Genomic DNA, 27,437 nt, shown 5'->3' with positions numbered 1-27,437 from the left:
CATTTGTGTTTTACTATACTTCACTGTAATCTACATTTCTGAAAAAAAAAAAACTTCGCCTTTTACTCCACTATTGACATACATATAAGGAGATCATTGTTAAAAATTAAACCAAGGATCTAATCTTAAAGTCTAAATAAATGAAATAAACTATAATTATTATTATTAATAATAATAATAATAATAAATAATTAATAATGTGGTTCGTGTTTAAAACGTTAAAACTTTGAACAAGTGAGCAAAGATTTGGAGCAACTGAAAAAGAAATCCCTCTCTGTTAAGCCCTTGTATTGATCTTGGGGATTTTTCTCTGAAACTTTCTGTTTGTGTTTTAGTCCTAAATTATTTCAGAGAGCAAAAGTCTGCTGTGGTTATCCTTAGTTCACATTTCTAAGAAAGAAAGGATAAATCCCTCATCTTCTCAGAACAAAGATCCAAAATGTCTAAACAGAATACAAATTTGTGTAGCAGAACTTTGCTAAAATAAACTATTATACTGAGTATGAATGACTTAAAATGAAGCCGAATATGGCAGTGAAATCCTGCTTACACAACGGATCTGTATGCCTGCAAGCTCTGTGCTTTTGGTTAAGTTTTAACTACTGTTTATTGTATGCACTCTTGAATGCAGAAATGTTACCCTCAGCTTTCTTACATCAGTTCACTGGCACTTTTATTTAGATAAAGTTCCCCTTTCACAGTTTGTTTTGCACAGTTATGTGACGGTTGTTGTGCTCAATTATAAACCAGTATTTGAGGGATTTACACAACTGCTGCTTTAGCTGTCTCTAAATGATTACAGCACTATGGCCAAGGAGGAGCATGATAAGCATCTTATTTTTGTTGACTAATGTCCTTCTCAGCTGCTGTCATGAGTGTTGATTTAGGGATTAACTTAAAGTATAGTAGTAACATGTACTTACTGACAAGCTTTATAAGGCAGGTCTGTTTCGGTGTCACTGTTCAGAGTTGCTCTCAGAATATGGGACCAAAACAGACTCACATGCATGAAGGTAAGCTGACCAGAGCTTTTTGTTTAATATCAAAAGAACAACTAATCTTATATAATGTTATATGTCTCTTTTATATGTTGGTTTGTTCTATAAAATCCCTTAAGTCTATTTTCACTGTTGATTTTTAAAGAAACTAACCTAAGCTAACATAAGCTCAGAGAACACTTTTTATATTGACTAGATTTCCATTTTTCTTTTGATTGATAATACAGTTGCAGTCAGAGGGCTCATGAGGCCATCCTTTCAACATGATATGATGAATATGATGAATTATACATATACACAATGCAACTGTGCAATGCTCTGGTCCTTCTAGTCCAGCAGGCCAGCTTTCTGCTGAAAGCTGCTCTGCTGTCCGTCCTGCTGAGTGGCCTGCAGCACGTGCTGGCAGACTCAGATGAGGAGGCCCCGACTGAGTGGGAGATCTGGAAAAGCAGATATGGCATAAGCTATGATGAATCAGTGAGACAGCCTCCACATCTAAAATCCTCACAACAACAATAAGTGCAAATGTTCTCTAACGAAAAGTCCACATGTTCTCTAATTTATTCGAGTTTTTCTTGCGTGTGCTTTTCCTGTGTTAACCATCAGGATGACATGGAAAGGAGAGCCATCTGGGAGGAGAATAAGCAGTTGATTGAAGACAACAACCGAAGGTTTCTCATGGGGATGAAGTCATTCAGTATGGCTATGAATAGATATGGAGACCTAGTAAGGAGTATTGTTTTGTTCTAGTAGAATTTAGTAGTAGAGTAGAAGTGTTTTGTTTCAACAAAGAACTTAACCGGAGTTAACCAGCTCCTAAATGTACCTACTATTTTCCACAAAGACCTTAAAAAAAAAGAATTGTCTGATTAATTGCTGTAACAAACTGTGAATACTGTGATACTGTGAACAAAAATTGTTTTACATTTGCAGACACAACAAGAATACCGGGTTTTGCAAGGTGCCAAGATGAATGCTCAGTTTGTAAAGAGAGGGAAAGAAGTCTCAGCTCGAAGACTGCGTAACAATGCAAGGCATTTAGATGGCTATGCTGTTGACTACAGAAACATGGGTTTTGTGACTGAGGTTAAAGATCAGGTAAGACTGTCCCTCCATCACATGAGTGGGTATATTCAGACTGAATCACAATCAGATCTTTGTTTTAAATGTTCTTTGCAGGGCTTTTGTGGGTCATGCTGGGCCTTCAGCACTACGGGAGCTATAGAGGCACAGCTGTACAAAAAGACAGGTCAGCTGATATCCTTGAGCGAACAAAACTTAGTGGATTGTTCTAAATCCTTTGGTACCTATGGGTGCAGTGGTGCCTGGATGGCCAATGCTTATGACTATGTGGTCAGCAACGGGCTGGAGTCTTCAAACACCTACCCATACACCTCAGTGGTAGGACTCTGCTGTCTTATCCTACATCATAAAAAAGTAAATAATTCTGCGGACATGCTGTGGTTAACATTTATTTCTCTTAACAGGACACTCAGCCCTGTTTCTACGACAGCAGGCTTGCAGTTGCTCACATCAGGGACTACAGGTTCATTCCCAGGGGAGATGAGCAAGCTATGGCTGATGCTCTGGCAACTATTGGACCAATAACAGTTGCTATTGATGCAGATCATGCAAGCTTCCTGTTCTACAGCTCAGGTTAACTGCCTTAAAAATAACAGTTATGTTATCTTAAGTCGATTTTGATAAGAAGAGGACTTTTTAAACTCAGAGCTGCTATAATGAGAATTTTTAGATTAACAAAGCCACATTAAGCCACATATGACAAGAGTGACAAAGTGCAACTTTGTTGTTGTTAGTTGTTTTTGTTCTCATTGTATGGCAGCTATTTTTTTCAGCAAAAAAGCTTTGACAATCCCATCGGATACTCAGCAACAGTGAGCAGACAAACAAAGTTAGCAACTATCTTGGGGACACAACAAAGCTTTTAGTAACTAAAGACCCAGAAATTCCCATTAGGAGTTGTTGGAGATTGAACTAAATGCTAAACAGGACTTATTATGGTAATTTTCAGCTTCATGTTTTTTATTTTTGGAGTCTAATTGAGTAACTCTGCATGATTGATGGTTCAAGATGAGCTTCATTTCTCTTATACTGGTGCTCTGGTTCATAAATTGCCTTTAAAAAGTGCAATTTAAGTGCCTCCCCCTTAAAAACCACATTCCCTTTAGGTTAACTTTATTCTGAGTTGCCTACACCTCACAAACATAAAATGTGAAGAGCATGTGGGTTGCTCATCAGTTTTCACAATCCAAGCTTTGTGCCATACCGAGGATATCCTCTTCTTCACAGAATAAAAAAAACTTCCCCAAGCAAAAAGCTTACATTCACAGGACCTCATTTTTAAAAATTTGTGCATTTTATGTATAAGAAGCCACCATGTAAAAAGTAAGAAATACCACAAGTAATGTTCCCTAACAACTGGTCACTAAGAATTTTCCTTCTCTGAGTTAAGGGTTATTCTATGTCACTGTTGTGTTATCAGTTTGTTTTTGCTTCCCACAAATTTCCAAAAGTCAGTTAAGTAGGTTCATGTTTCCTTTGCAGGAATATATGATGAGCCCAACTGCAACCCCAATAATCTGAATCATGCAGTGCTGCTGGTCGGCTATGGCTCACAAGAAGGCCAAGACTACTGGATCATCAAGAACAGGTTTGTTCAATATTGTTGAAAGAAAAAGATAGCATCTGAACAAAACCTCCACTTTTTGTCACCTAAAAATGTCTTTTTTTCCCCCCCAATAGTTGGGGAACTGGCTGGGGTGAAGGCGGCTTTATGCGAATCGTCCGGAATGGCCAAAACGCTTGTGGCCTCGCCAGCTACGCCTTGTACCCTATTCTATGATTTAATAAGATGTGGCAGTCTCAAGGATACGCTCTTCCATTGGACCTCATCTCCACAAATCAACAGTCAGTGCTCATACAGCCCAAATCACCTTTCTGACAGTTTAGTAAATGTTTATGAAAAGTTGAAACCTTTTAATAATGAACATGTCGCTTCTCTCAGGGACATCTTTGTGAGGTAAATAAAAAAAATATAATAAAATAACTAAAATAAATGTGTGATTAATACCAGGGTCACCTTCAGCAACTCAAAAGATTAGAGCCGCCTTTGATATTTTCACTGGCTGATAGGACTAAACTGGAAGCAGACCAGTTTAGATTTGAACTCTTGCTGTTGCATTATGTGCAAAATGTAGTTTGTCAAAGTCTTACCTGAAACAGACATCCTCTAGATGGCGATATTGCTCCAAAACCTTTAGATGTTGTCCAAAATTAGTGGAGCCTTTGCCCTGTCCAGTAATGCCCCCACCCTCAACATATCATCATATACTGGATTTTGTTTTGTTTTTGTTGCCCTCCTTTTTGTGTGACCTTCATTCATAGACTTTGTGTTAAACATAGATGTAGTTTCTTAGTCTGAAAAGTGAATTCAGAGTGAAAGTAACTAAAATCTCCATTCTTTCTAACAGCCAGAAGGGGGCGACTCTTCTGGTTTAAAAAAGAACTCAAAATTGTACAGAAGTCAGTAGGAAAATGGTCCTCGGCTCCTGTGTTCTGTAACCTCAATAAACACTTTCCTCATGGATTAAAGGGCTACCTTATACACACTAACATATAGATTTTGTAGATTAGACCATATAAAGCAAATCAGGGTACCCTGTGTAAGCAATATTAGTCACAGTTGATTTGTAACTTTCATTGCCAGACTGCAACTTTTTGTTATTTTTGTTAGGCTGAAATGAGAAAAAATTGAAAATCTAAAAAGAAAAAACTGAGCCTGGCCTCAACAAGAATCTGTGAGCAAACAGAACAAATGTAATGGTTATTTTAAAAGTGAGTGCAAATAAAGCTTTTACATCTGTGGTTTTTTTTGTTTCTGTTTGATATTTTTGGTACTCCTGTTTGCTTTAATAAACTATATTCCATATGAGTTCAAAAGTTGTGATTTCTTCTAGATTCATTTGTCACTTATTTCACACACTGCGTCTTCCTTCGTGTGCAACCACACCTCACTGAACTTTGATCTTAAGTCACACATATAGTTACACTCTCAGTCACTTATACAATCCAGCTTTTCTGCAACTCTCTCGCACAAAAAGCTCCAAGGTTCAGTCGAAGCTCCCTCCTAGCAGGGAGGATTTTTTTAATACACTCACAGGGCTCATTGAAAGACTTAAAATGCAGTGGGCTGCTTCTTGGCTTTGCATTGCAGCGCCTTTGTTTTTGCTCTGCTTTGCTCCAAGTTGTCCCTCTGCGCAGAAATATCCAAAGTGTTGGCATGACAGACGCACTCAGATCCGTCAGAAGCAGCACAGCAGGAAAACGTTCTGTGATCCTTCCTTCAGCAACCAGACAGCAGGTGCTGCCACTCAGGTAATGCAGCTGCTTTTTGGCTTATCTGTTACTCACTGTGTTTTTCCTTCTTATTTTCTATACTACTGTTTGTTATTACATTATGTGCAGTGAGAGAAAACAAGGTCAAGAAATCTTAGTGACTCGGTTTTTGTGATCTGAGCATATAAAGCTACTATTAACTCTTGTGCAGTCACTATCAGACATGAGTTTTTTTACGTGCCAGATATCCTAAGCTCACCAGACCTTTACTTGGATATATAATAACCTGGAGCAGACTCATTTCCAACATGCACATGCTCTTCAATACGTATCTCTATGTCGCACACCACACTGTTAAAAAAAAAAAATCCTAGAAAAACAGTAATATTCCGGCAGCTGGGGCGCCAAAATAATACCATGAAATAACAGAAAATAACTTTCCCATAAAAATATGGTTATTTTCAGTAATGACAATACAGTTTGTTGCCCTAATTTTACATGGGATTTTGCCTTTTTCATGTGCTTTTAAACATTAAATTAGGAGCATTTTAACGTGATCAAACAATGAAATTACCTATAAACAAGGTCAATGAATGTGGCAATATGAATAATAATACTTAAATGTACAGAAATATACAGTTAACAGTTGGTTTAAATAATAATGCATTGCATGCCCTGGGACAGAGGCGAGGCTGCCATATCGCACCATCGGCCCCTCACCAGTAGGTGAAGTGTCTTTAACAAGGACACAACGACCGAAAGTGTCCGAGCCGGGGCTCGAACTGGCAACCTTCTGATTACAAGGCAAACTGCCAACTCTTGAGCCACGATCACCCTAAATAGCAATAATAGTAATAATTATTTGATGTAAACAAAGTTTATAGGAATCATGTTATATATTTTTCCATAGCATTACATTTGAATTTAACAGTTCAATCCTTCACATAACGGACAAATATTTGTGCAATCATGATGCATTTGTGAATGTATTTTAACAATCTAAATATGCATATGTACAGACAAATACATTTACAAAACAAGGAAATTATGTTTTATTACATTACAGTGATTTTACATTAATTTACATTTGAAATGTGAAATCACAGTCTATTTATGTAAATTTAATGATATTCTAGAAGAACAGATCAAAACTGTAAAATACTTTTATATTAGGACTTTTTCTTACAGTGCACTTTACAGCAAATACTACAGCAGGAACTGCATTTACACCTTGTATAATGATTGATTTGTGGTAATGCATTACTTTAAAGTAGGTCAAGCACCCCTGGAGTTTTCCATTATGTTAATCGCCCCATAGTCGACTGTTCATCTCGCTGTGTCATTACAGAAGTGCAGCTCTGGCTTCTACAGAGAGTGGGCCGGACCGAACAGGGGCCAGTGTGTGCCATGCAGCTGCAACGGGCTCTCCGATGAGGGTGATGAGCGTACAGGGAACTGTGTGGTGGGTGCTGACTCACACATGCACACACAAAAAGACAATAATTACTCAGATACAAGTGATGTCTCTGCTGCTGAGAAACAATATTGTAGCAGATGTCAGTGTTGTAGCATTTGTAGTCACGCTGCTGGGCCAGATGGAAACCATGTTCCTTTTCTTTTGTTTGATCTAACTGGCCTCTAGAAATGTCAGTTCGACACTGCAGGAAATCGCTGTGAACGTTGCAAGGAGGGTTATTTTGAAGATCCAGTGAACAGAACCTGTCGTGCCTGTCCATGTCCCTTTACAGAGAACAAGTCAGTATCTGTTTATGTCCTACTCTTCCTGCACAGCTTTCCTTTTCCTTGTTTTGCGTGAATATGAAGACCTTCACTCTTTGTTTTAGTTTTGCACTGGCCTGCCTCGATGTTGGCTCAGGAGTGGTGGAATGTTTGTGTAAACATGGTTACAGTGGAGTCAGATGTGAGAGGTAACCGTACATCATTTGCATCTTCATCTTTGCAGCATACGCCCCAACCCTCAAACTTATTTACTTTTCTCGTGTTTTTTCCCCCTTTTAAGATGTGCATTTGGTTATTATGGCAATCCCATGGTGCATGGGGGCATGTGCAAGCCCTGCAACTGCAAGGAGAATGGTTTGAACATGTGTGATTCTCTGACTGGAGGTGACTATTTATGCAATAAAGAAATACATAATAAGTAATGAATAAATAGATAATTACTCATTGAGAAAAAAAAGATCTCAATCCCTTTGTGCCAGAAGTGCACCGATGTTTTCTCCAGGTTCACTTTGCAATGCATCTGTAATGTATAGTCTACAAATACAGCTGAGGAAATCACCACTCAGTAACATAGAGTGAAAACATTGCTGAAGGACGGTGTCTGTAGTCATTGAGCTGTGAGAGACTAAACATGACCTCCATGGGTACAGAGTGTCTGGTTGCAATTTATTTTGCTTTAATGAAGGTCTGCTTTCAATTCCTCTCATATTTCTCGGGCATGCTCCTCAGCATCTAATGTTCTTGATGTAATTTTAGTTATTTAAGGCATAAAATTAATATTATTGTATATATACATTTTAAATGAAATTGCATTTATTTATTTATTTATTTATGTATTTTTGGTTGTTTGTTGTTTGTTTGATTTCCTACAACTTACTTATACTTACTGTATATTTTTGTAGCCTGTATCTCCATATATGGATTTGCATACATGGGCTAATATGAAAGCTAAAGTGGCCTTCATGTGATGAGATCCAACTTTACTATTTTTTCCTTTCAACAGAGTGCATCACATCTGGTAATAGTAACTGTGGGGATCACTGTCATGGTGAGTCTGTGTTGAAAGTTCATCTTGCAGTCGTGTTTTGACCTATAAAACTAAGACTCACTACATTTCATCTTGCCTTTACCAGCAGAGTGTGACAGCTGTACTTACACTTTGCTGGTGGACTCGGAGAAGATGGATGATGATCTGGTTTGGCTGAAGCAGCAGCTGCAGAACATCAGTCATAGTCCTGTATCACGATCTACTCTGAACAACCTGGAGGCTAACATATCTGAAGCAAAGGTAGCGATTCACACAGGGAATAGGTGTTTTTCTGAGAAAATACACTGCCCTTGAGAATATTTGCTATTTCAGATCATGCAGCAACATTTATCCAAGTTCAAAGTACTTCTTATCTAATGTTTCTTAGGTACAGATGGGGAGGCACAGTACTGCTGTGAGACTCCTGGATCCAAAGGTTGAACAGCTGGAAGCAGATGTGGCTGCTGACAGATATGACTTGTCTCAACTGAGTGATGAGGTACCTGGAGTGAATTTTCCCATGCTAATCAAAATGTAACTCATCCAAGAGACTGATAATTTTTCCTTTTTAATTGTAAATGCAAACTCATATTAGAATAGTAGAGGATAGCCAAATAGAATGAAAGACAGAGAACCCACAGGGAGCTTTCCCAGCTCTTTATGTTGGCTTATTATTAAATATATTTAAATATTTTCCAAAATTTTACCAGAACCTTGACATTACATCATATTTGAAGAAGACCTTGGAGTCTGCAAATGAAACGAAGTTAAAGGCAGAAGATCTATTTAAAACAGGAGGTCTTCTCACACCAATACAAGGTACATCTCTGAAATATGAAAATATATGTGGTCTTATCAGCGTGAAGTTGGAGTGTTCCTAACTTTAATAATTTCTGCTCAGTGATATCAGGTACAAGCAGACCTTTCCTGCCTCTCCTGCCAAAGACTTTGTGACACTTGTTAAGGAAACCGAATTACCTGTTATGTCAAAGTGGGCATCGGGCTCAAGAGTTGGGAGTTCGCCTTGTAATCGGAAGGTTGCCAGTTCGAGCCCCGGCTTGGACAGTCTCGGTTGTTGTGTCCTTGGGCAAGACACTTCACCCGTTGCCTACTGGTGGTGGTCAGAGGGCCCGGTGGCGCCAGTGTCCGGCAGCCTCGCCTCTGTCAGTGCGCCCCAGGGTGGCTGTGGCTACAATGTAGCTTGCCATCACCAGTGTGTGAATGTGTGCGTGAATGGGTGGATGACTGGATGTGTAAAGTGCTTTGGGGTCCTTAGGGACTAGTAAAGCGCTATATAAATACAGGCCATTTTTACCATTTATATCATTTAACAGCACTGTCTCTCCTCTTGTCAGATCTGATAAAGCAGCTAACTGAGGCGAAACCTGAAGATTCAGTTTCTCTCTCTGAAAAGGACAAAGGCAGGATGATGGAAGAAGCTCAGCGCATCATGCAGGAAATGAGAAAGAGAGGCTGCACTGCTCAGAGGGACAAAGCAGGAAGCGAGCAGGAGAAGGCACATAAATGTTAGAGATCTTTTTTCCTTGAGCATAGAGATTACAGTATGCTTATGAGGAGAGAGAGTGGGGCTGAAAATGGACACATTGGCATTTAGTATTTTAAATACAAACATTGTGTTTCATGTTAAATTATTCCACAAAGACCAACCCCCTTTCACCAGTTGAGAATTCACTAATGTTTTTATATAAAAATGACTGTATAAAGATTTAATTGACATTTTAAGAAATAACCAACTGGCATGTCCGTTTGCTAAAAATGAAACTGCAGCATATCTGCTGAAATCAAATGGAAATAGGAACAAATACCCACCAATAACTAAAAAGGTGACTACTTTACACACTACAGATGTTCTCTTCTTCCTCTTGTTTACGGTATTTATGCTAGGCTAAGTAGCCAGCATGTACCTTTATACCGAATGGGTCAATACATCCATCTATGCCCAGATAGCAGAATTATTCTCATGAAAACATCAGGCCCAGTATACTTCCTTGGTTTAACCTATACTTCCATATTTGGGGTGATTCTCACTTTAATCCTCCACTCTTGACTGACTGGCAGCAAGATTAATCTGTGTGTGCAAATCAAATAGTCTGGATGTGGAGATAGTTTTGACTCCCATAGTGTATGTGACCCAGGCTCTCACCGTTTATTGAACCAGAGCAAACACAAATATGTGGCAGATATACAGTTAGCTCCATAAATATTTGGACAGAGACAACTTTTTTCCAATTTTAGTTCTGTACTTTACAACAATGATTTCCAACAAAACAACTCAGATGCAGTTGAAGTGCAGGCCTTTGGCTTTCGTTCAGTAGGTTGAACAAAAAGATATGGAGAGCTCCTCTGACCGCATCTTCACAGGAAAATCTTCCAAATTCAAGCACCACACCTCAAATTAAGTCCAGGTCTTTTCTCTGTTTAATTGATAATGACAGTACGAAGAAACTGCCCACACCTTCATCTGATTTGAATGTGGATACCCTCAAATGAAAGCTGAGTCTACAGATAATGTCCAAGTCCATGATGTAACTATGATTGGAATATGTTTCAGTAAATGATAAAACCTTGTGTCAGTGTCCAAATATATATGGACCTAACTGTAGTGGCAGGAATGCGTCTCAGATCTTTAAACAGAACAGAGGACATGAACAATCAGCCAAACCATTTCAGAAACACAACTGCAGATTAATAATTTCATCATTAATGAAAATATAATTGTCAAAATTAGAGTTAGAAGACATTCTGTGGCCAATATCAAATAACTCTGATATCTAAATTTTGCACACTCTCTTCAGTGTTAGAACTAATCAGCAACGACATGATAGCTGCTGCAGAAATGAAACAACTCATCCTGATTCAGAGTGGAGACTCTCTCATGGCCTCACATTCTGCTGTGAGAGAGTTGGGCGAGCTGCTGTTGGATGCAGAGGACAGAGTTGACAGAGCAAGGGGTCTTAACCTCAAGAGTCGTACTGCCCTACAGGAGCTGCAGGTAATGGGAAATAAAGCTCTCATTGGCCATGTCATACATTTCTGATGACACACTGTTTTATCTTTCTTCTTTTTCCAGCATCTTAAAGCTCAGCTGGATAAAGAACAAAGCACTCTCCATCCTGGGACTGAAATGACTAAAGATCTGCTAAAGAACATTACTGACAATTTGTCGATACTTAAGGAAGTTAAAAAAGTAATAAGCAGCTTTTTATAACTTCTCAAAAGTATTGGACTTTGCATTAAAGTTTACTGTTTAAATTGCAGGAATTTGAGAAGCGAGCAGCTCAGTTGGATGGTGCCAAGCTGGAACACTTTCAGCAGTTAAACAACAGTTTAAAAATAGCAGAGGTGGAAGCTATAGCCCAGGCAGAGGAGCATGCAAAGGAGCTCAAAAGAGTGGTGACAGAATTACAACAGTGAGTGTGAATCCCAAGAACAAATAAAGAAGCAAGGCAGATTTAGATTAGCTTGGGCCCCGTTTCTCGTTTAACATAATAGACCATCTTGGATTTTGTTACAGAGCGCTTCATACAGCTACTAACAGCACTTCACTGGTCAGCCTCCTGGGTATAGGGGCCTATGACAGCATCATTAAGGCAGTAGAAATGGCTGAGAAGGCAGCAAAGGAGTCCAAAAGGGCTGCTGATCAAACCTTAAAGGTAACTTCAGTGCTGTTAGTAAGAGTTATTAAAAAATCTACGTGTTTATAGAAAATATTAATGCAATATTTGAATGATAAATTAGGATGTGAAGAAGGGAGGTCTGATCAGCAGGTCTGAACAGCTGAAAGATAACTCAAGTTATCTATGGAGGGAAACCAGAGACACTCAAAGTCACCTTAAAAGTATGTAAAAACAAAACAAGTATCAAGACAAATATATTGAGTTTGAATGTGCAAAATGAAAAGGTGTTCTAATTTCTTTTGAACAGCGGTGTCACGTACAGTAAATGCTCACAGGAATCGTGTAAATAAACAAAAGAAAAAAAGAAGATCACTGAGAATCGACACCTCATCCATCGGTGACAAACTCAAAGAGATCAAAAGAGGTTTGTAGAGCACTTGGAATTGATGCAGATCAGAAAATAAACGTAAAATTAGTTATTGTATCTGCATATGATAGTTTTTCTTTTGTATTTCAGATGACACAGCGGCACTGATAGTGTCTGTGAAAACTGCTGCTTCTGATGCTAACGCTACAGTCAGCAGTGTGAAAGAGAGACTGAGAAATATCAGCGAGGAAGTGGGAAGAATAACTTTAACCAATATCAGTGTGAATATAAATGACATGTTGACAGATGCAGACCAGGCTGGTAAGTGTTTAAATTCCTTAAACATATTCTTGCAATTAAAATACAGTCATTTAAAGGTTTTATGTGTTGTTATTTTATCCGCTTAAGTAAAAAGCTTCAACAAAGCATTCCCTGTGATGAGTGACAAGCTCGCAGAAGTCAAGGCTCTTGGTAGGAGGATGTCACCTCACCCAAACATGACAGAAAGCATCCAGAGAATCAAGGACATAATAGAGGAGACAAGAAACTTTGTTAATAGGGTAACATTTTCTTTTTAATTTCATCTTTCCTATTAATTTCTTAATTGACTTGTCAGATTTGATTTAAAGCTGGAACAGCCTCACAGTGTATGACAGTACAGTGTGCATATGAAATGTGTAGCTTGCAGACTGAACCTTATGAAGCTGTCGGCTGTGTCTGCAGTTTTCCTCAGCTTCATGGTTCTTTGCAGGTATCTTCAAGTTTTCAAGAGAAATTAGCACTGCTAAAATGTAAAAATTCACAGTATTGCATTGCTTTCATTAATAAATGCAATACAAGAAAATCAAATAACTCAGAAAGGCCAAACAAATACACAAAAGTGAAATAAAAAAAACGAATTAAAAAAATCCACACTTCTCAAAAAAACTTTAAAATAATAAAAATGAATAAAATAAATAAATAAATAAAATCATGTCACAAAAAATTGCACTAAATTAAATGCTTGACTCCAAGACATTAAAAGACCATGTGGCAACAGAAAAATGAACAACAGGTGGTACATATGCTGGGGCGAGTGATTAACTAGTTGAATAAAAGTGGCACAGAAAATAGAGGGAAGCAGGATGTTATTAACGATCACAAAGAAAATATTATTCAATAAAACAGGAAGTAACTCAAACAGGAGTATTAACAATACGAGCAAAAACAATAATACAAACTTTTGATCTAATTACAAGATATTTACAATTTTTTAATGATTGTTAATGTAAAGTGTTACCTGCTATTACCGAGACAGATATTTTATTATGTTTGCAATTTACTTTTCAAGTCAAGGGACGTTCATTTATTTCACACATTAAAGCACAGCAGACCCTGACAAAAGTGCTGCACAACAATCGATACAACAATTAGGAAAACATAATAATATGATGAAAGGTTATTAAAGGTTAATAAACTAAACAAGAGGTTTGACTTTCATTATTAAAAGGAGCTAGCTATAGTGACAGATTTAATCTGTCTTTAATTTCAGAGAGGAATCACAATTTACACCAGGTTTCTTTACATGACATTAAGGTATGAAGCCTGAGACAGAATAGGGCCTTTAATCGACCCCTGTGGTACTCCACCGGTCAAAGTGGACGCTTTAGAACAAATCCTACTGGAAAAAGAACCGTTAATCAGATATGACTTTAATCAGTTTGGAGCAGTGCCATTGATATCACTACACTGCTGAAGATAGGAAATTAATATTTCATGATTCACTGTATCAAATGCAACAGTAAGATCAAGTAATATAAGAACAGATGAGTGATCAGCATTGACAATATAGAAGAGTCATTATAAACTCTCAAAAGTACTAATATATTGCTTAAGGCTGTTTCAAATTAACACATTATATATTAAGTGCTATGTAAGCACTATCCAAAGAGAATTCATTTGGCCTTGGAGTGTGCAGAGATTATCTTCAGTATTTCCCTTGTTTTTGGTGAAAGGAGGACAGAGCATGATAGCTGGATTGTATTTTGGCTTGATTCATAGACAAAGCTGAAAGTATTTTCCCCTCTGATCAGGAGTAACAAGGCTGCCAGCTATGGGAAACTAAATTTTTGCACAGCCCAGACTGACATCTGTTGTCTGGAGGATCAACCAGGTTACAGGGTCAGCTACATGCGACTGCTCTCAGGAAGTTTTAGATAATCTGCTGAACACAATATGGCCTTAAATGCTGGTGCTGAGTCAAAAAGCTAATATACTTGGTTACATTTTTTTTTTTTTGCTGAGTCTGACCTTTCAGAAATAAACAGACTTTACCAGCTAGAATTACTACTTGGATGGTGACATTACAATTATTTACATGTGGAAAGCTGCTTCATTTAGTAACTCTGATGCAAACATTCACATTGGAAATACCAAAACCCCCCAGAAATTCTGCTTGAGTTGGTGGAGCAAAAATAGAACTCAAAGTAGTGCAACCTTGTTTCCATTACCCCTAAGTTGTAAAAATAAAATAATAAATGTATGAATACAATAGTTTATTTTTTAAAAACACATAGATCATCTGTTTTTGTGACACACACAATTTCTACCGTCTCTTATCACAGCTCTCTCTTGGCACCACTTTCAATGGAAAGAGCCACATTGAGCTTCACCCTCCAAGAGACCTTGAGGACATTAAAGCGTTTACAGCTGTCGATCTTCTCCTCAATCGGCATCACAAAATCCCGGCTAAGTCTGATGTGAGACGAAAACGACACCAGGATGAACACAGAGATGCCAACCTGTTCGTTTTCTACCTGGGCAGCAAGAATGTGAGCGTGCATACCGGCCTACACAGGAAGCATGATGTAGTTTTTTGTTTTTTTCTTTAATATACCTTAGGTTTCTTTTATTACATTTCTAGGCTTCTGGAGACTACATTGGAATGGCTATCAGAAACACTGTGTTGGTTTGTGTCTATAAGTTGGGTGGAGTGGTTCATGAGATAGAAACCAGCCAAATAACACTCGGAAGCGTGAACTCCTCAGCCGTTGACAGAGTTATCTTCCACAGGTACTGAGTACATATGGTAGAAGTGTATTTTAAAATGAACATGGATTTGCTAGCTGAAAGTTTACATGATGTCACCAACATGTTTCTTATCTTCGTGCCAACAATTCCTGCAGGGTTTACCAGGACGCTGAAGTGAACGTCACAAAGAACTTCACGTCAAAGGAGCGTGTCAGTCTCCCTCCTAAACGTAACATCCCAAACACAATGACAGGCGTCTTCGACTTGGATCCAGGCAGTGTCGTTTTCTACGTGGGGGGCTATCCCGATTACTTCACTGTAATAAGTCTCTGCTTTCATTTCATCCTGCCTGCAAATTTATAGTGTTTAAAGGGGTAGAGAGTTGAAAGACGACTCAAAGCCAATTCAAACTCATTTAATAAGCTTGTGTAAAATTGTAAACGTTGCAATAGCAATGATAACTTTTGTATAACACACAAGCAAGCACACAGAAAGTTTAGACACTGTGTCTTTCATTTGTTTAGCCAAAGATAATGGGTTTTAAATAAAGGAAAAGCTAACATATAAAAACTAGTTTCCAGCACACACAGCTTCAGTTGACTTGATGGGTGGAAGAAGTAAAGAAAAAAGTACGGAAAAAGGTTTATTGTATTGTTTATTGTCAAGATTTTGACTCATGGGGTAACTCAACGTATTGCATGATTTTCTAAGTTTTCTTTGAAAACTATTTGGAATTTATTTGATGCTGAAAGAAGTGTTTTGATGGAAGCCATGATCTCCCAATTTTGATATGGATTTGATTTTATATATTATATCACTGTTTTATAGTATATATGACAATATTTGTTTTGTGGAAATAGGGTTCCATAGACTGCATGAATGACATACAACAGTCTTATTCAGAGACTGAAATTGAACAATTTAGTGAGAAAGGTACTTTTTGTGAAGAAGTTGAAATACAAAGTCCCTATCACAGTCTGTCATCATCCTTTTGTGGGAATGGGTTAATGAAAAATAGCTTAGAGCTTCTGAGCCCTAGAGAACAGGAGTGTACTCAACAAAATCATTTGCATTAGTAAATGACATGTTCACTTTTTCAGTCCAATTTTCAGTCCTCTTTTGTTCTCATAGCCTCCAGTGGAGCTGCGTTACCCCAAGTACAGAGGAGCCATAAAGCTCTCCTACCTGAATGATAATCCTGTCTGCCTTTTTAACTTCAAACATGCTGTCAATATGGATGCAAAACAGCACACTGTGAAGTAAGCATAAAACAAAAAATTAAAAATAAAGGTCGGACATTGTGTTGACTAGAAAAGGTCAAATAATGATTAAATTATGTGTTTAGGATTGCACAGGAAGAGGTGTCTGATTATTATGAAGGAAGAGGTTACCGCATGGCGTTCATAAAGGATCCTGACTGGAAAAAGAGGCGACTGTTCAGATTTCACACAAACAGCCGAGAAACAAATGCCTTGTTATTCTACATTGGAAACAACGTAGGATTTTAATTTTTGAATAGATGCTTGAAGCACTTATATAACTGCATGTTTAACAAAAAAACAAACAAAAAAAGATTTAAAATTCATGTGTTTCTTCTGTTTTAGGAGTCCTTTTTCTGTGTGTTTGTGGAGAGAGGCTTCCTTGTGCTACAAGGTCAACAAGCTGACAGAGAGATTAGACTTCGGAGTGCTGAAAGAGTGTCTCTGTTTGTAAGAACAACAATACAATTAGTTACTTTAAAAAACTTGAAAGTCTTTTTATTAAATTCATGCCTTTCTAAGCATATGCTTCCTGTTTCAGGACACGCAGTTTGCAATTGCCATTGCAGATAAATTAATTGTGTACTATGGGCAAAATACGGTCTCCACAGATCACATTCAAACAGACTACATCAGTTATTACATTGGGGGTCTTCCAGCAGAGCTCAGAGAGAGGTAATGCAACACACGATGCTTTTAAAATCATGTCAAACTCAGCTTCCTCTGGGAGGGAAACAAATAATTCCCTACTGAAAGACTTACAAAAAAATCAAACCACTCTCATGACCATTACTATATGACATATAAATGCCAGTGCCAATGTGTGTGTTGAGTAGTCTAGAAGAAAACAGTATCAGCTAATCAAACTGACCTTTTCTATGAGCCTGTCTGCCTTTGAATCTCAGACACAACATCACAGCTGCACCGCTCAGGGGATGCGTGGATAACTTGAAAGCAGATGCTGAGATTGTCGAGTACAACAGGACAATAGGTGTCAGCAGTGGATGTCCAGTCTCCTCACTGGTAAGTCTCGGTCCGGGGCTCGTTGTGTCCTTGGGCAAGACACTTCACCCGTTGCCTACTGGTGGTGGTCAGAGGGCCCGGTGGCGCCAGTGTCCGGCAGCCTCGCCTCTGTCAGTGCGCCCCAGGGTGGCTGTGGCTACAATGTAGCTTGCCATCACCAGTGTGTGAATGTGTGTGTGAATGGGTGGATGACTGGATATGTCCTTAGGGACTAGTAAAAGCGCTATATAAATACAGGCCATTTACCATTTACAAATCTGCATTAAAATTTCTCTCAGATGATCAGAGGATAGACTTTTTGAAACTTTTTTTTTTTTTTAAAATAAAAGATGGACTTAACCGCAGAGTCTGAGTAGTGAAGCCAGTGCAGAAGTGCACGGCACCTGCCTGGTTTCTAATGCACAGCAGGGGGGTAATTCTCCTTAGTCAGACTTTTAAAAAGTTTATGAGAAATTGTACCTACTTCTCACTTCATTTTAGCTCTTCAAGAACTTGTTGTTTTGATAACTTTGTGTCTTATATAATAACGCAGAGTGTTCCTTTTTAAAATTATGGCCCAATTAAGTATCTAAGTATGAGAATTGATGCCTGTGCAGCGGTGCTTCGAATGTGCCTAGTTTCTAATGCACAGCAGGAGGAAAACTCCTCGTTAGTGTGTTTGTACCTGCTCGTACAAATGTACTTACTTCTCACTTTTAGATCTCAGTACCCCATCAAATTGTTGCCTTATTAACTTTGTGTCTTATGTAACATAGCAGCGTGTTCTTTTTGAAAATTATGGCACCATTAAGTGTAAAATAGATGTTTAATTGAGGCGCTTCACGGCAAGGTACCTTGTGATTGACAAACCCCTTATCTCAGTTTTCCAGTCAGAGACACCCCTCACTTAACAAATCCATGAACCATGATGAACCAATCGTTATTGTGAAGAATAATCATGAAGTCAGTAGCATGATGTGGCCAATATTAGCTATCACACCTACCTGGAAATAACAGGGGAAAAAAGACTGTAGCAGCAGTTTGTTTCTTATATTCATATTAAAATAATATAACTGTCACGGGCTTAAATTAGTTGCCAGTGGTTACTCATTAAGGATATAGTAGTGTATTCAACTTCAACAATAGTGCGCTTTATTACTTAAAAAGTTAACTTTTCATTTGTAGGTGGAAAAATGTGACATTTCCTATTTCAAAAGTCAATCTCTGTCTAGCTTTAAAACACTAAATGAATAGCCTGTAGACACAGGGGTTTAATACTAGTGTGTTTCTGGCTTGTGTATAGGGTGTTCGTGCAGCTACATTGAATTCGGCTCTTTCTGTCGATTCTCTGTTTGCCTGGGACGAACAGCCAGTGAGAGTCTCGTTAGGCTTCAGGAGCACAGGCAAGCGGGGCGTTGTTCTGAAGAGCGGCTCTCAGGTAAATCTCGTGTGCCACACTTTTTGATTTAAAAGAAAATCAAAAGGAAAATATCAAGATGACTTTAATAGTACTCTCACTGCAGGGCTCCAAACCTGTCCACAATCTCCAGTTGTCCCTGGACGATGGCTTTGTGGTTTTTTATAGTTTTAATTATACCCTGAGGTCAAATGAAAGGTATAATGATGGAGTCTGGCATTACGTGTCTGCAGTGGGGAAGCCATCAGGGTAAGATCTGTCAGCTTTTTGCTGATACCTGGATTTTATTGCAATTAAAATTTAAAATCAGCACGTCGCTAATGTTGTCGTGATTTTCTCAGGCTGCTGCTTAGCATTGACAATGTAAATGTGAGTCCGGCACATTCAGACCAAATCAGCATGCAAAGAGGAAAATTCAAAGGCTGCATTGCTAATCTTTATACAAGCAGGTTTGTTATACATTCTTTCAGTTGCTTTATAATATATCTCACAATATATATCTGTTTATTACAATAACACGATTCAATTTTGATGAAACAAAATCTCCTCATTTCACACAGGCCGAGTATTTTACCTGCTGATCTAAGCTCATTATCGCAAACTGGAGACATTATCTTTGGTCAGTGCAGTCAGCCTCCCCCACCGCACTCCACAATGAAAAGGCCCCAGACGCACAACCTTGTAAGCACATCAAACTATTATTTTTTTCAGCTCCCCTATTGCTGGATAATGACATAGTAACAGCAGTCATTTTTCTGCTGTGTGTCAGATTACGACTCCAGCTGGCAGTCAATGTAGACCCCAGAGAGCATACCAACTCTATGAGAAAGACAGCTGGGTCAGTTACAACCTCCCACAAGAAAACCTTAATTATAGGTAAAATACTAAAACCTGAAAATTATAATGGCATTTTCCATGACTGGTTTGGTTTGGTAACCTTTAGAGTGCCTCGTCAAACCTTCATCCAGCTGTGAATTCATTCATAAACATTTAAAGGGACTTTGTTCTTGTTCTCATGTGTCTCAGGCCTCACTTCTCTCTTGATATCAATACCAAATCGTCCAAAGGGCTCATCCTCCATGTCGCAGGAAGAGGAGCCGTCCCCCTCCTGGCTCTGTACATGGCCAACGGCAAGATCAAGATGTCACTTGGTCAAAACAGAATCATCCAGCACAAGGAGAAGAGCAATGATGGCAACTGGCATAGAGTTTGTAACCAAGTCTCATTACAAATATTAAGTGATAAAAGCAGCAAAGCTCTAAACATTGGACTCCTGATTTCAAAGGAACAGTTGCAGATATATGGGAATTTCGGTTGCTTATCTCACATAGATTTTATCAGCAGTAGGATAAAACTAGAAAACTAGAAAACCAGCAAAATGCAAGTCAGACTAATCGGATTGAACAAAGAAGCAAAAGAAACACAGGAAAAAGGCAAACACTAAGAAACATGAGGGAGGAGACGATATCTCTAAAGAGGAGATCAATGGAACAAAAAAAGGTAACCAAAACTAAAAGAATAAACAAAATAAATAATAAAAAAAAAATAATAAAGAAAAACAATAATTAATATTACTACTGTTGGCAGCTGGGCAGCAGGTATCTTTCATTAGAGCAAACAAATATAACCTTTACAGCAGCACCAATTAAGCTTTGATTGGATGACAAAAGTGTCTCACAGGCAGAGAAAATATATATGTTATTCTTCTCAAAAAGTAAATGTATTTATTTCCCTAAACAACGGGCAGTGCCAAAATGAAGCGTTAAGGATTTAAATGGTGCAGAAAAGAAAATTACTGATATCAGAAAGCTTCCAATGGGAATTCAAACACCGCTAACAAGAAATATATATACAAAATATATAAAATACATTAAAAAAAATAATGACATAGTGGGCAATTACATAATGGAACTGATTTTTGAAAGTTTGTTGGAGCATAAATGGAAAGCAGGAGGAACAACTAATTTCTAAATCACTTTTATCATAAACAATCAGGACATAACTCTTAATATGCAGGGGAAAAAATGCAGTAATTCTTTTCTCATATCTGTGTGTCATATCACAATCATATCACAGTGATGGTGAAGTTATATTCTGTGGATGGCTGAGTTTGTTTGCGTGTGCGCAGGTTCAATTCAGCGTGGAGAACAGCACTTTTCATCTTCTGGTTGATGGGATCCGTGTGACTGATGGCCGCTTACCAAACAATGAGGGATCATCTTTAGACCTGCACAACCCTGTGTATCTGGGAGCTGGTACAAAAAGCAAAAACACTAAAGTCTGTATCAGACTCAAGCTATGGCAAATATTTTCCCACATCTTTTTGTTTGCACACTGACCGGCTTCTCTTTTCTCTTCCTGTCCTTTATCAGGGACACAACATCCCCACAGACAGTGTTATCAGCTGTATAAGGGAATTCAAAATGAATGATGTATTTGTTGGTGCAGCTGAGGTGAGCCACAAAGCCTTACCGTGCTTTCATGGGCTTGCAGAGGAAGGGACATACTTTGGTGGCGGTCACATCGTCTTAGGTTTGGCCTTGTATTTCAAAAATCTTGATGCTGCTGATGTGTTTCAATCATCCGCACACTCATAAAGAACATTTCTATTCTAGATAACTACTTCACCGTTGGCTCGCACTTTTTGTTGTCCTTCAAGCTGCGCCCTCAACACCTCACGGGTCTTCTCTTCCACGTTCAAAGTGATAAGACCAGCCTTAATGTGTTCTTAATGGAAAACAAGGTAAAACCTCTCGCTCTTGTGACAGCTAATTGGGCAGCAATTCAAAAGAAAAGCTGCATGAGATGACAAAATATGTTATGTTTTACCAGGTGGGCGTCAAAGCAAATGATGGTAATGGAGCTGTTAGTGTCTCAGTAACACCTCGTAAAAGCCTCTGTGATGGAAAATTTCACGAGGTTACAGGTAGGACATCGTGTATTAAAAACATTCAAGAACGTGAGTCACATGTTGATAGTTGTGCTTTTAAAATTCTTCTGTTATTGTTGTTTCTCAGTCTCCAAAAAAAGGAACGCATTCCAACTAGTGGTTGACTCCGTGTCCAAGGAGAAAGCAGGCCCCAAATCCACGTCATATTCAACGGCCCTGGAATCGCTTCACATTGGGGGTAAATCCATGAACCGCAGGGCATTATATCTTTCAGAGAGTTTCAGCTTTTTGTCGTATAATCTGATCAGAATCTCTTTGTGCTTTTTCCTTTCCTGAATTAGGGACAACAAATCAAAATGGAGCCCCTGTGCCTTCACCTTTTGTGGGCTGCTTGCGAAATGTGAAGCTTAATGGAAAGCCGGTTGCATTTGCGAAAGCCTCCAGAGTGGTCGGTTCAGTGAGCATCAACAGATGCCCCGCAAACTAATGAAATACATCATTACAAACAGGGATGGGAATAGTAAACCTAGTTAGGCTGAAATCAAGCAACAATTTTTCCAATCTAACGGAATTGTATTTCTCTAAGCTTCAGTTCCTTTTTTCCACCACGGGAATGTTTTCCTGATATTTGCTCATTACAAAGCAATGACGCCAAACTCATGATAGCGAGTTGTAAATCACCTGCAAGCTTATTTTCTACTCTCCCTACACTGTTCCAGACGCATTGATATTAAAATAGTCGCCCTGAAGCTGAAAACCTGTTACGGTCTACTTTTATTTCCCCACAGAACACCGATAAGGTGAGAAAACTGATAGAGACTCAGTTCAATGCAGCCACAACACCATCTAAGAGCACAACAGCAAAATTTGCCATAAATTTAGCAGTGGATTTTAAACAAATCCACCCCAATCCCATCTATTAGCTGCGCTAATCACCCTGCCTCGCAGCAAGGTCTTGCGTTTGAATCCCGAGACTCTGTGGCTGTTCCCCATGGAGTGTGCATGCTCTCCCCATGTCTGTGTGGGTTCTCACCAGGTACTTTGTCTTCCTCACACATTCCAAAGGCATCCATGTTATGTTAATTGGTCATTCTAAATTGGCTGCAGGCGTGAGTGTGAATGGATGTTTATCTATCTGCGTTAGCTCTGTGATCTGTCCACAGTGCAACACACCTCTCACCCAATGACACTTGTGATAAGCTCCGGCATTACCATGACCCTGACTTCCATACACTGGAGAAAATAGATGAATGAATTTTAAACATCTGATATATTTATCTGTCGCAATATCAGTCGCTTCACATTAACACAAAACCTTATTAATCAGTATAGGAACAGACAGGATCCATAAGAAACAGCATCAGTTCATTCCCGTGTTTAAAATTAAGGTAAATATTACATACACACGCACCTTACTCATACTAATAGCCTTAATTCTGCCCTACGTTTGACCAATAGATGGAGTGCTTCCCTTCATGTAATGCGAGCTGTTAGTTCACATTTACTCTCAGCTGGTGATGGCAGCAAAACATTACCAAGAACTTGAAGGTGTCAAGGTTCAAGTGAATGACATGGATGGATTTCCCCCCACAAATTGCTTTTTATTTTCTGTCTGTAGCAGTAGTGGTAGTTAGCACACACAGGCTTGAAGACTGTATTCTGCCCTGTAATTCAAGTGCACTGTAAAGCTGCTCAAGTCATATGAAATGAAGTTTGTCTTTTTTGTTTATTTTTATTTTTGCCCTTTGATATTACTATACAGTTCACACACATAGAGAGTGGGTAACTAAGTACAGAAGAAAATATATAGTTATTATTTATAGTGTAGTTATACTTTTATTATGAAAAATATGAATAAGATCACTTTAAATGTCTAATAATCTGCTCTACGTTTAAAATAAGTGAGATGTCATAAAAAGTAATAACAATAAATGTACAGCAGATTATTTTAAATGATACTAAACACTGCAGTCAATTACAATAATGTGTAACAGATATAAATATAAATGTAAGTATATTCTGATATATTTGCAGTTCATCAATATGCATGTGAAACTTTACTTTAAATGGTTGGCTAATTAGAAGTGACTCATAGAGGTCATTAAATGAGTGACAGAATATTTTAAATGTCTAAGAAATAGTCATAAATTATTCTAAATGTGCAATATGTAAATTACTACACATTCAAGCGGGCTGCATTAAATGACTAATCAATTAGGGTTACAAATAGATTATTATATAGGCAACAGATGACTTTTAACAAATAACAGTTCATTGTGAATTAGTATAGTACAGTTCTAGTATTGGGACCCACCCAGTTTGCGTTGTCAGTGGTTATTTTGCCCCTTAAAGTTGCTGGATGTCATCAAATTGCTATGGTTTATGGGGTGGCTGTAGGTCAGGAGGTTGAGCAGGTCATCTGCTAATTGGAAGATTGCAGTTTGATCCCTGGCTGCTCCAGTCAAATATCCTTGGCGTTAGCCCGCATCCATCAGAGTATGAATGTGTGTGAATCTTAGATAGAAAGCACTTAAGCATAGAAAAAGTCTGACTCTAAATTTTCTTTTCTCATTACTCATCTTTTTCTAATTTACATTTTAAACATTTTCAGCTTTTTTCCAACTTCTTCTCTGTGTGATTGTCAGCTTTTAGCAGTTCAGCTTTTTTGTTTTCATGTGCAAATTTCTGTATTTTTCATCTCGTTCAACATTTTTAACTTAAAATTCAGCAATTAATTCATTTCAATGCATACATTCAGATTCAAGCATTCACACTGCAGTTTCTTCAGAAAATGCACTTTCTAGTTTCCCCTTAAAGTAACCGTATGGGGGCACGATTTATTAAATATCCATCTATTCAGATTCTGTTGAGGCCTAGCATTAGATGTGTGTGTTCACTTTATTTACAGGTGGCTGTGGACCATCACTGTAGAAAGCTTCATCTCTGCTCAAGTTGAAGCACTGAACTGGACTGCACTGTGTTTGTGGCCCATCCCCCCCAAAATCTTAATTTTTGCTGAGTAAAATTATTTTCTTTTTGTTTTTTTTAATGTTAGTCTCTTTTCTGTGCTCAGTCAGTTGCTCAATAAGCTTGCATGACTTCGCCCTCATGTCTAAATATGGATATTCTGGCTCAAAACGCAATCACAGTGGCCAAACTGCCATCACTGAGGCTTTGCTCATGGTTTATATCAATCTATGTCTTCAGCAGTCAGAAAAAAATAAACACAAATAATAAAAAAATCATATTAGTCAGTTCTTAATGTATCTTTATAAGGTTGAGACTAATACAGAAAATTTACAGTGGGTTTTGTTCTGTAATCTTTTTTCCTTCACAAAGCAAAATACAGGAGAAAATAATCACAATCCACATTAGACGAGTAGTGGGTTTTCGAGTGCAATGCGAGTCCAGAGCGAATGTAAATAACATGAGGTCACTGACGGCTGGATTTATGGAAAGTATATACAGATATACAACTGGAGACAAAACACTATTATGAATATTTAAAAGAAGACAGGTGGACAGTAAAAATCACAAACCCTATCCACTGTGCTAAAAGTCCATTTTAAAGAAAAACCTCTTTAAGTCAATGCAAATGCTATACTGTCAAACATTTCCTGCACAGCTTCACCTCCATAAAGTAGATTAAGGCCACACTGTTTAAGTACACTTTTTTCATATTGCTTGGTCTTGTAATTTTCCAATAAAAACAGTTCATGCTTTGTGCAGAGAAAGTCCTTTAATAAATGTCCGGCATCTGGCTGTAGGCCCTGTTCCAGTATCCACCACAGAAGAGCCAGTCCTGGGAACTGGTGTGGGGATTTTGCCCCTGTTGAAACCACCTAAAAAACACATCACAGAAATATCAGCATTCATAGATCCCAGCAGGGCGAGCCTAAACTGAATACAAACAAGAGAAAGTGAGAAAGAAATGTATGATTCGGAGGGAAGATGGGGTGATTGAGTAATTGCATTTGGTGCCATTAAGAGGAGCTGCCATGCTGGTGGAAGGAAAAGCGGATTTATTAAATTTGTCTCTATCATATCTGGATAGAAAATACACACAGTGGTAGATAATTTAGAGACTCAGATGTGTTAAGGTCACGTGATCACATCAAACATTTCGGATGCGAACAGCGAACAGCTCTAACCTCGGGCCAAGGGCAGGGCTTCTTAACGTCAAAGCGAGGATGCAGCAGAAAAAAAAGACAAGTGAAGATAAAATGGAGATACAACTTGAGCTTTTTCAGCACACAAAGTATGACACCATATAGATAAGAACTGTTAATTCATTCATACGCCATGAAAACTTCATATGAGGTAATAGAAAGGCAATGGTATTTTATCTGCACTAACAAAGGCTGATGGTTTAATATTGCCTGGAATTAGTCAGTCCTGCATGGTTTCATGTTTACTGCGTCAAAGTATAAAGAAAGAAGAACAGTCTCACCTCGCCTTCCACTCTTCATCCGCTTTGGAGCGGTTTTTCCGAGCAGCTCGCTGTTTTTCCTCGAGTCGCTTCTTCTCCTCGCTGGCGAGATCTATCAAAATATTTGACATTTTTTGAGGAAGCAAATGAAAATTTCCCCCCAGTTTCAGTTTAGGTTAAGTACCACCAATCATTACCGATGTCACCGTTCTCCATGGCTCGTATGTCCGGTCTGAGCCTGCAGTCAGTCTGAGGGATGACTCCCTCCATCTCCTTATGCAACTCATTCAGCTGCATCGCAAAGCATGTGAAGTTGTACATCTGCAATTAAAGATTGCGTTTGTACGTTAAAACATTGGATTTCTTCTAAGAGTACCCAATAAAGATCTAATGGTGCATTAATCAGCAGGACCTGGACAGAGTTAGCTGGTCTGGGTGCTATTTTCCACAGCAGCTGGCTGCCAGGAACCACCTCCACAGTGTCTGCAGGTGGTGAAGGAACCTCCTCCTGATCCTCAGCGCAACCCTGAACAGCACGACAAACACAAATAATGCTGAACAGACAGATGAGCTCCAGCCAAGATGCATCATTACAGAACGTGTTAAATATGAACACTAATGATCTCGGTCGCTTGCCATTTTTACCACTGGATGATATTACTCATGCAAACATCACAACAGTAAAGTGAAGGGATTCCACAGTGTTCAGTAATTCATACCGCATTGCTGCCCTTCTTGTCCTCTGCCCCTTTTTTGTTGTTTTTCTTGTGTGCTTCAAAGGCAGATGGGTCAACAACATAGAGGCACTCTGTCCACTTCCCATAGAGAGCACACAGCTTCTTTTTGCTGTCAAACACACACAGACTTCAGAGGAGTTGTTGTAATTTCGTGAATACGTACTCTAACCTTAACCATAACCACACAAACACACACGAATGTCCCGAGGCACAAACACTAGTAATGATTTCAGTTGTAATGATTTTTTTCCCCCATTCTGTTTTTAGTGTCAACATAACAAAAGCTCAAAAAAAAGAGAGAAAAAACCCACACAACACTTTTGCGAGTGGGAGACTTCTGGAAATGTAATGTTTTGAATGAAACCAAAAATCTAGTTTTTGGCCTGGACATCACGTTGAGATAAAAAACAACAAGAAAAAACACAAGCTCTTCCCATCTTCTTGCTTGTTAGCATCTGTTATTGCTGCACATTATTTATCAGCATATAAATCTGGTCTGGCTCTTGTGATCATGCACACTAGTTATGTTTACGATGACTCACTGGATTTGCTTATCCTCCATCTTTAA

General features: G+C 38.5%; 2 protein-coding genes across 2 annotated transcripts in view; one reads left to right on the top strand and one right to left on the bottom strand.

Moving 5' to 3' along the window:
• The first annotated feature begins 791 nt into the window (after window positions 1-791).
• On the top strand, window positions 792-4,905 carry cts12 (cathepsin 12). The gene is made up of 8 exons (XM_080878065.1): window positions 792-1,013; window positions 1,330-1,475; window positions 1,605-1,724; window positions 1,932-2,096; window positions 2,178-2,399; window positions 2,486-2,654; window positions 3,564-3,669; window positions 3,762-4,905. The coding sequence occupies exons 1-8, from the start codon at window positions 851-853 to the stop codon at window positions 3,859-3,861; spliced, it is 1,191 nt and encodes a 396-aa protein (XP_080734191.1). The 5' UTR covers window positions 792-850; the 3' UTR covers window positions 3,862-4,905.
• A 20,036-nt stretch (window positions 4,906-24,941) lies between these two features.
• Window positions 24,942-27,437, bottom strand: part of osbpl1a (oxysterol binding protein-like 1A) — a gene marked incomplete at its 5' end in the record, with an annotated part of 31,761 nt that continues 29,265 nt past the window's right edge. The window contains 6 exons of the mRNA XM_080877578.1: window positions 24,942-25,545; window positions 25,855-25,875; window positions 26,154-26,244; window positions 26,330-26,453; window positions 26,545-26,658; window positions 26,852-26,978. Of these exons, the coding sequence (XP_080733704.1) occupies window positions 25,443-25,545; window positions 25,855-25,875; window positions 26,154-26,244; window positions 26,330-26,453; window positions 26,545-26,658; window positions 26,852-26,978 (580 nt within the window). The 3' untranslated portion in view covers window positions 24,942-25,442. The remainder of the gene's footprint in view (window positions 25,546-25,854; window positions 25,876-26,153; window positions 26,245-26,329; window positions 26,454-26,544; window positions 26,659-26,851; window positions 26,979-27,437) is intronic.

The sequence above is a fragment of the Rhamphochromis sp. 'chilingali' genome (genome assembly GCF_963969265.1).
Source record: "Rhamphochromis sp. 'chilingali' genome assembly, chromosome: 3".
In the NCBI taxonomy this organism is placed as follows: Eukaryota; Metazoa; Chordata; class Actinopteri; order Cichliformes; family Cichlidae; genus Rhamphochromis; species Rhamphochromis sp. 'chilingali'.
The sequence above is the reverse complement of the archived record's forward strand: the minus strand, read 5'-3'. Positions and strand labels throughout refer to the sequence as shown.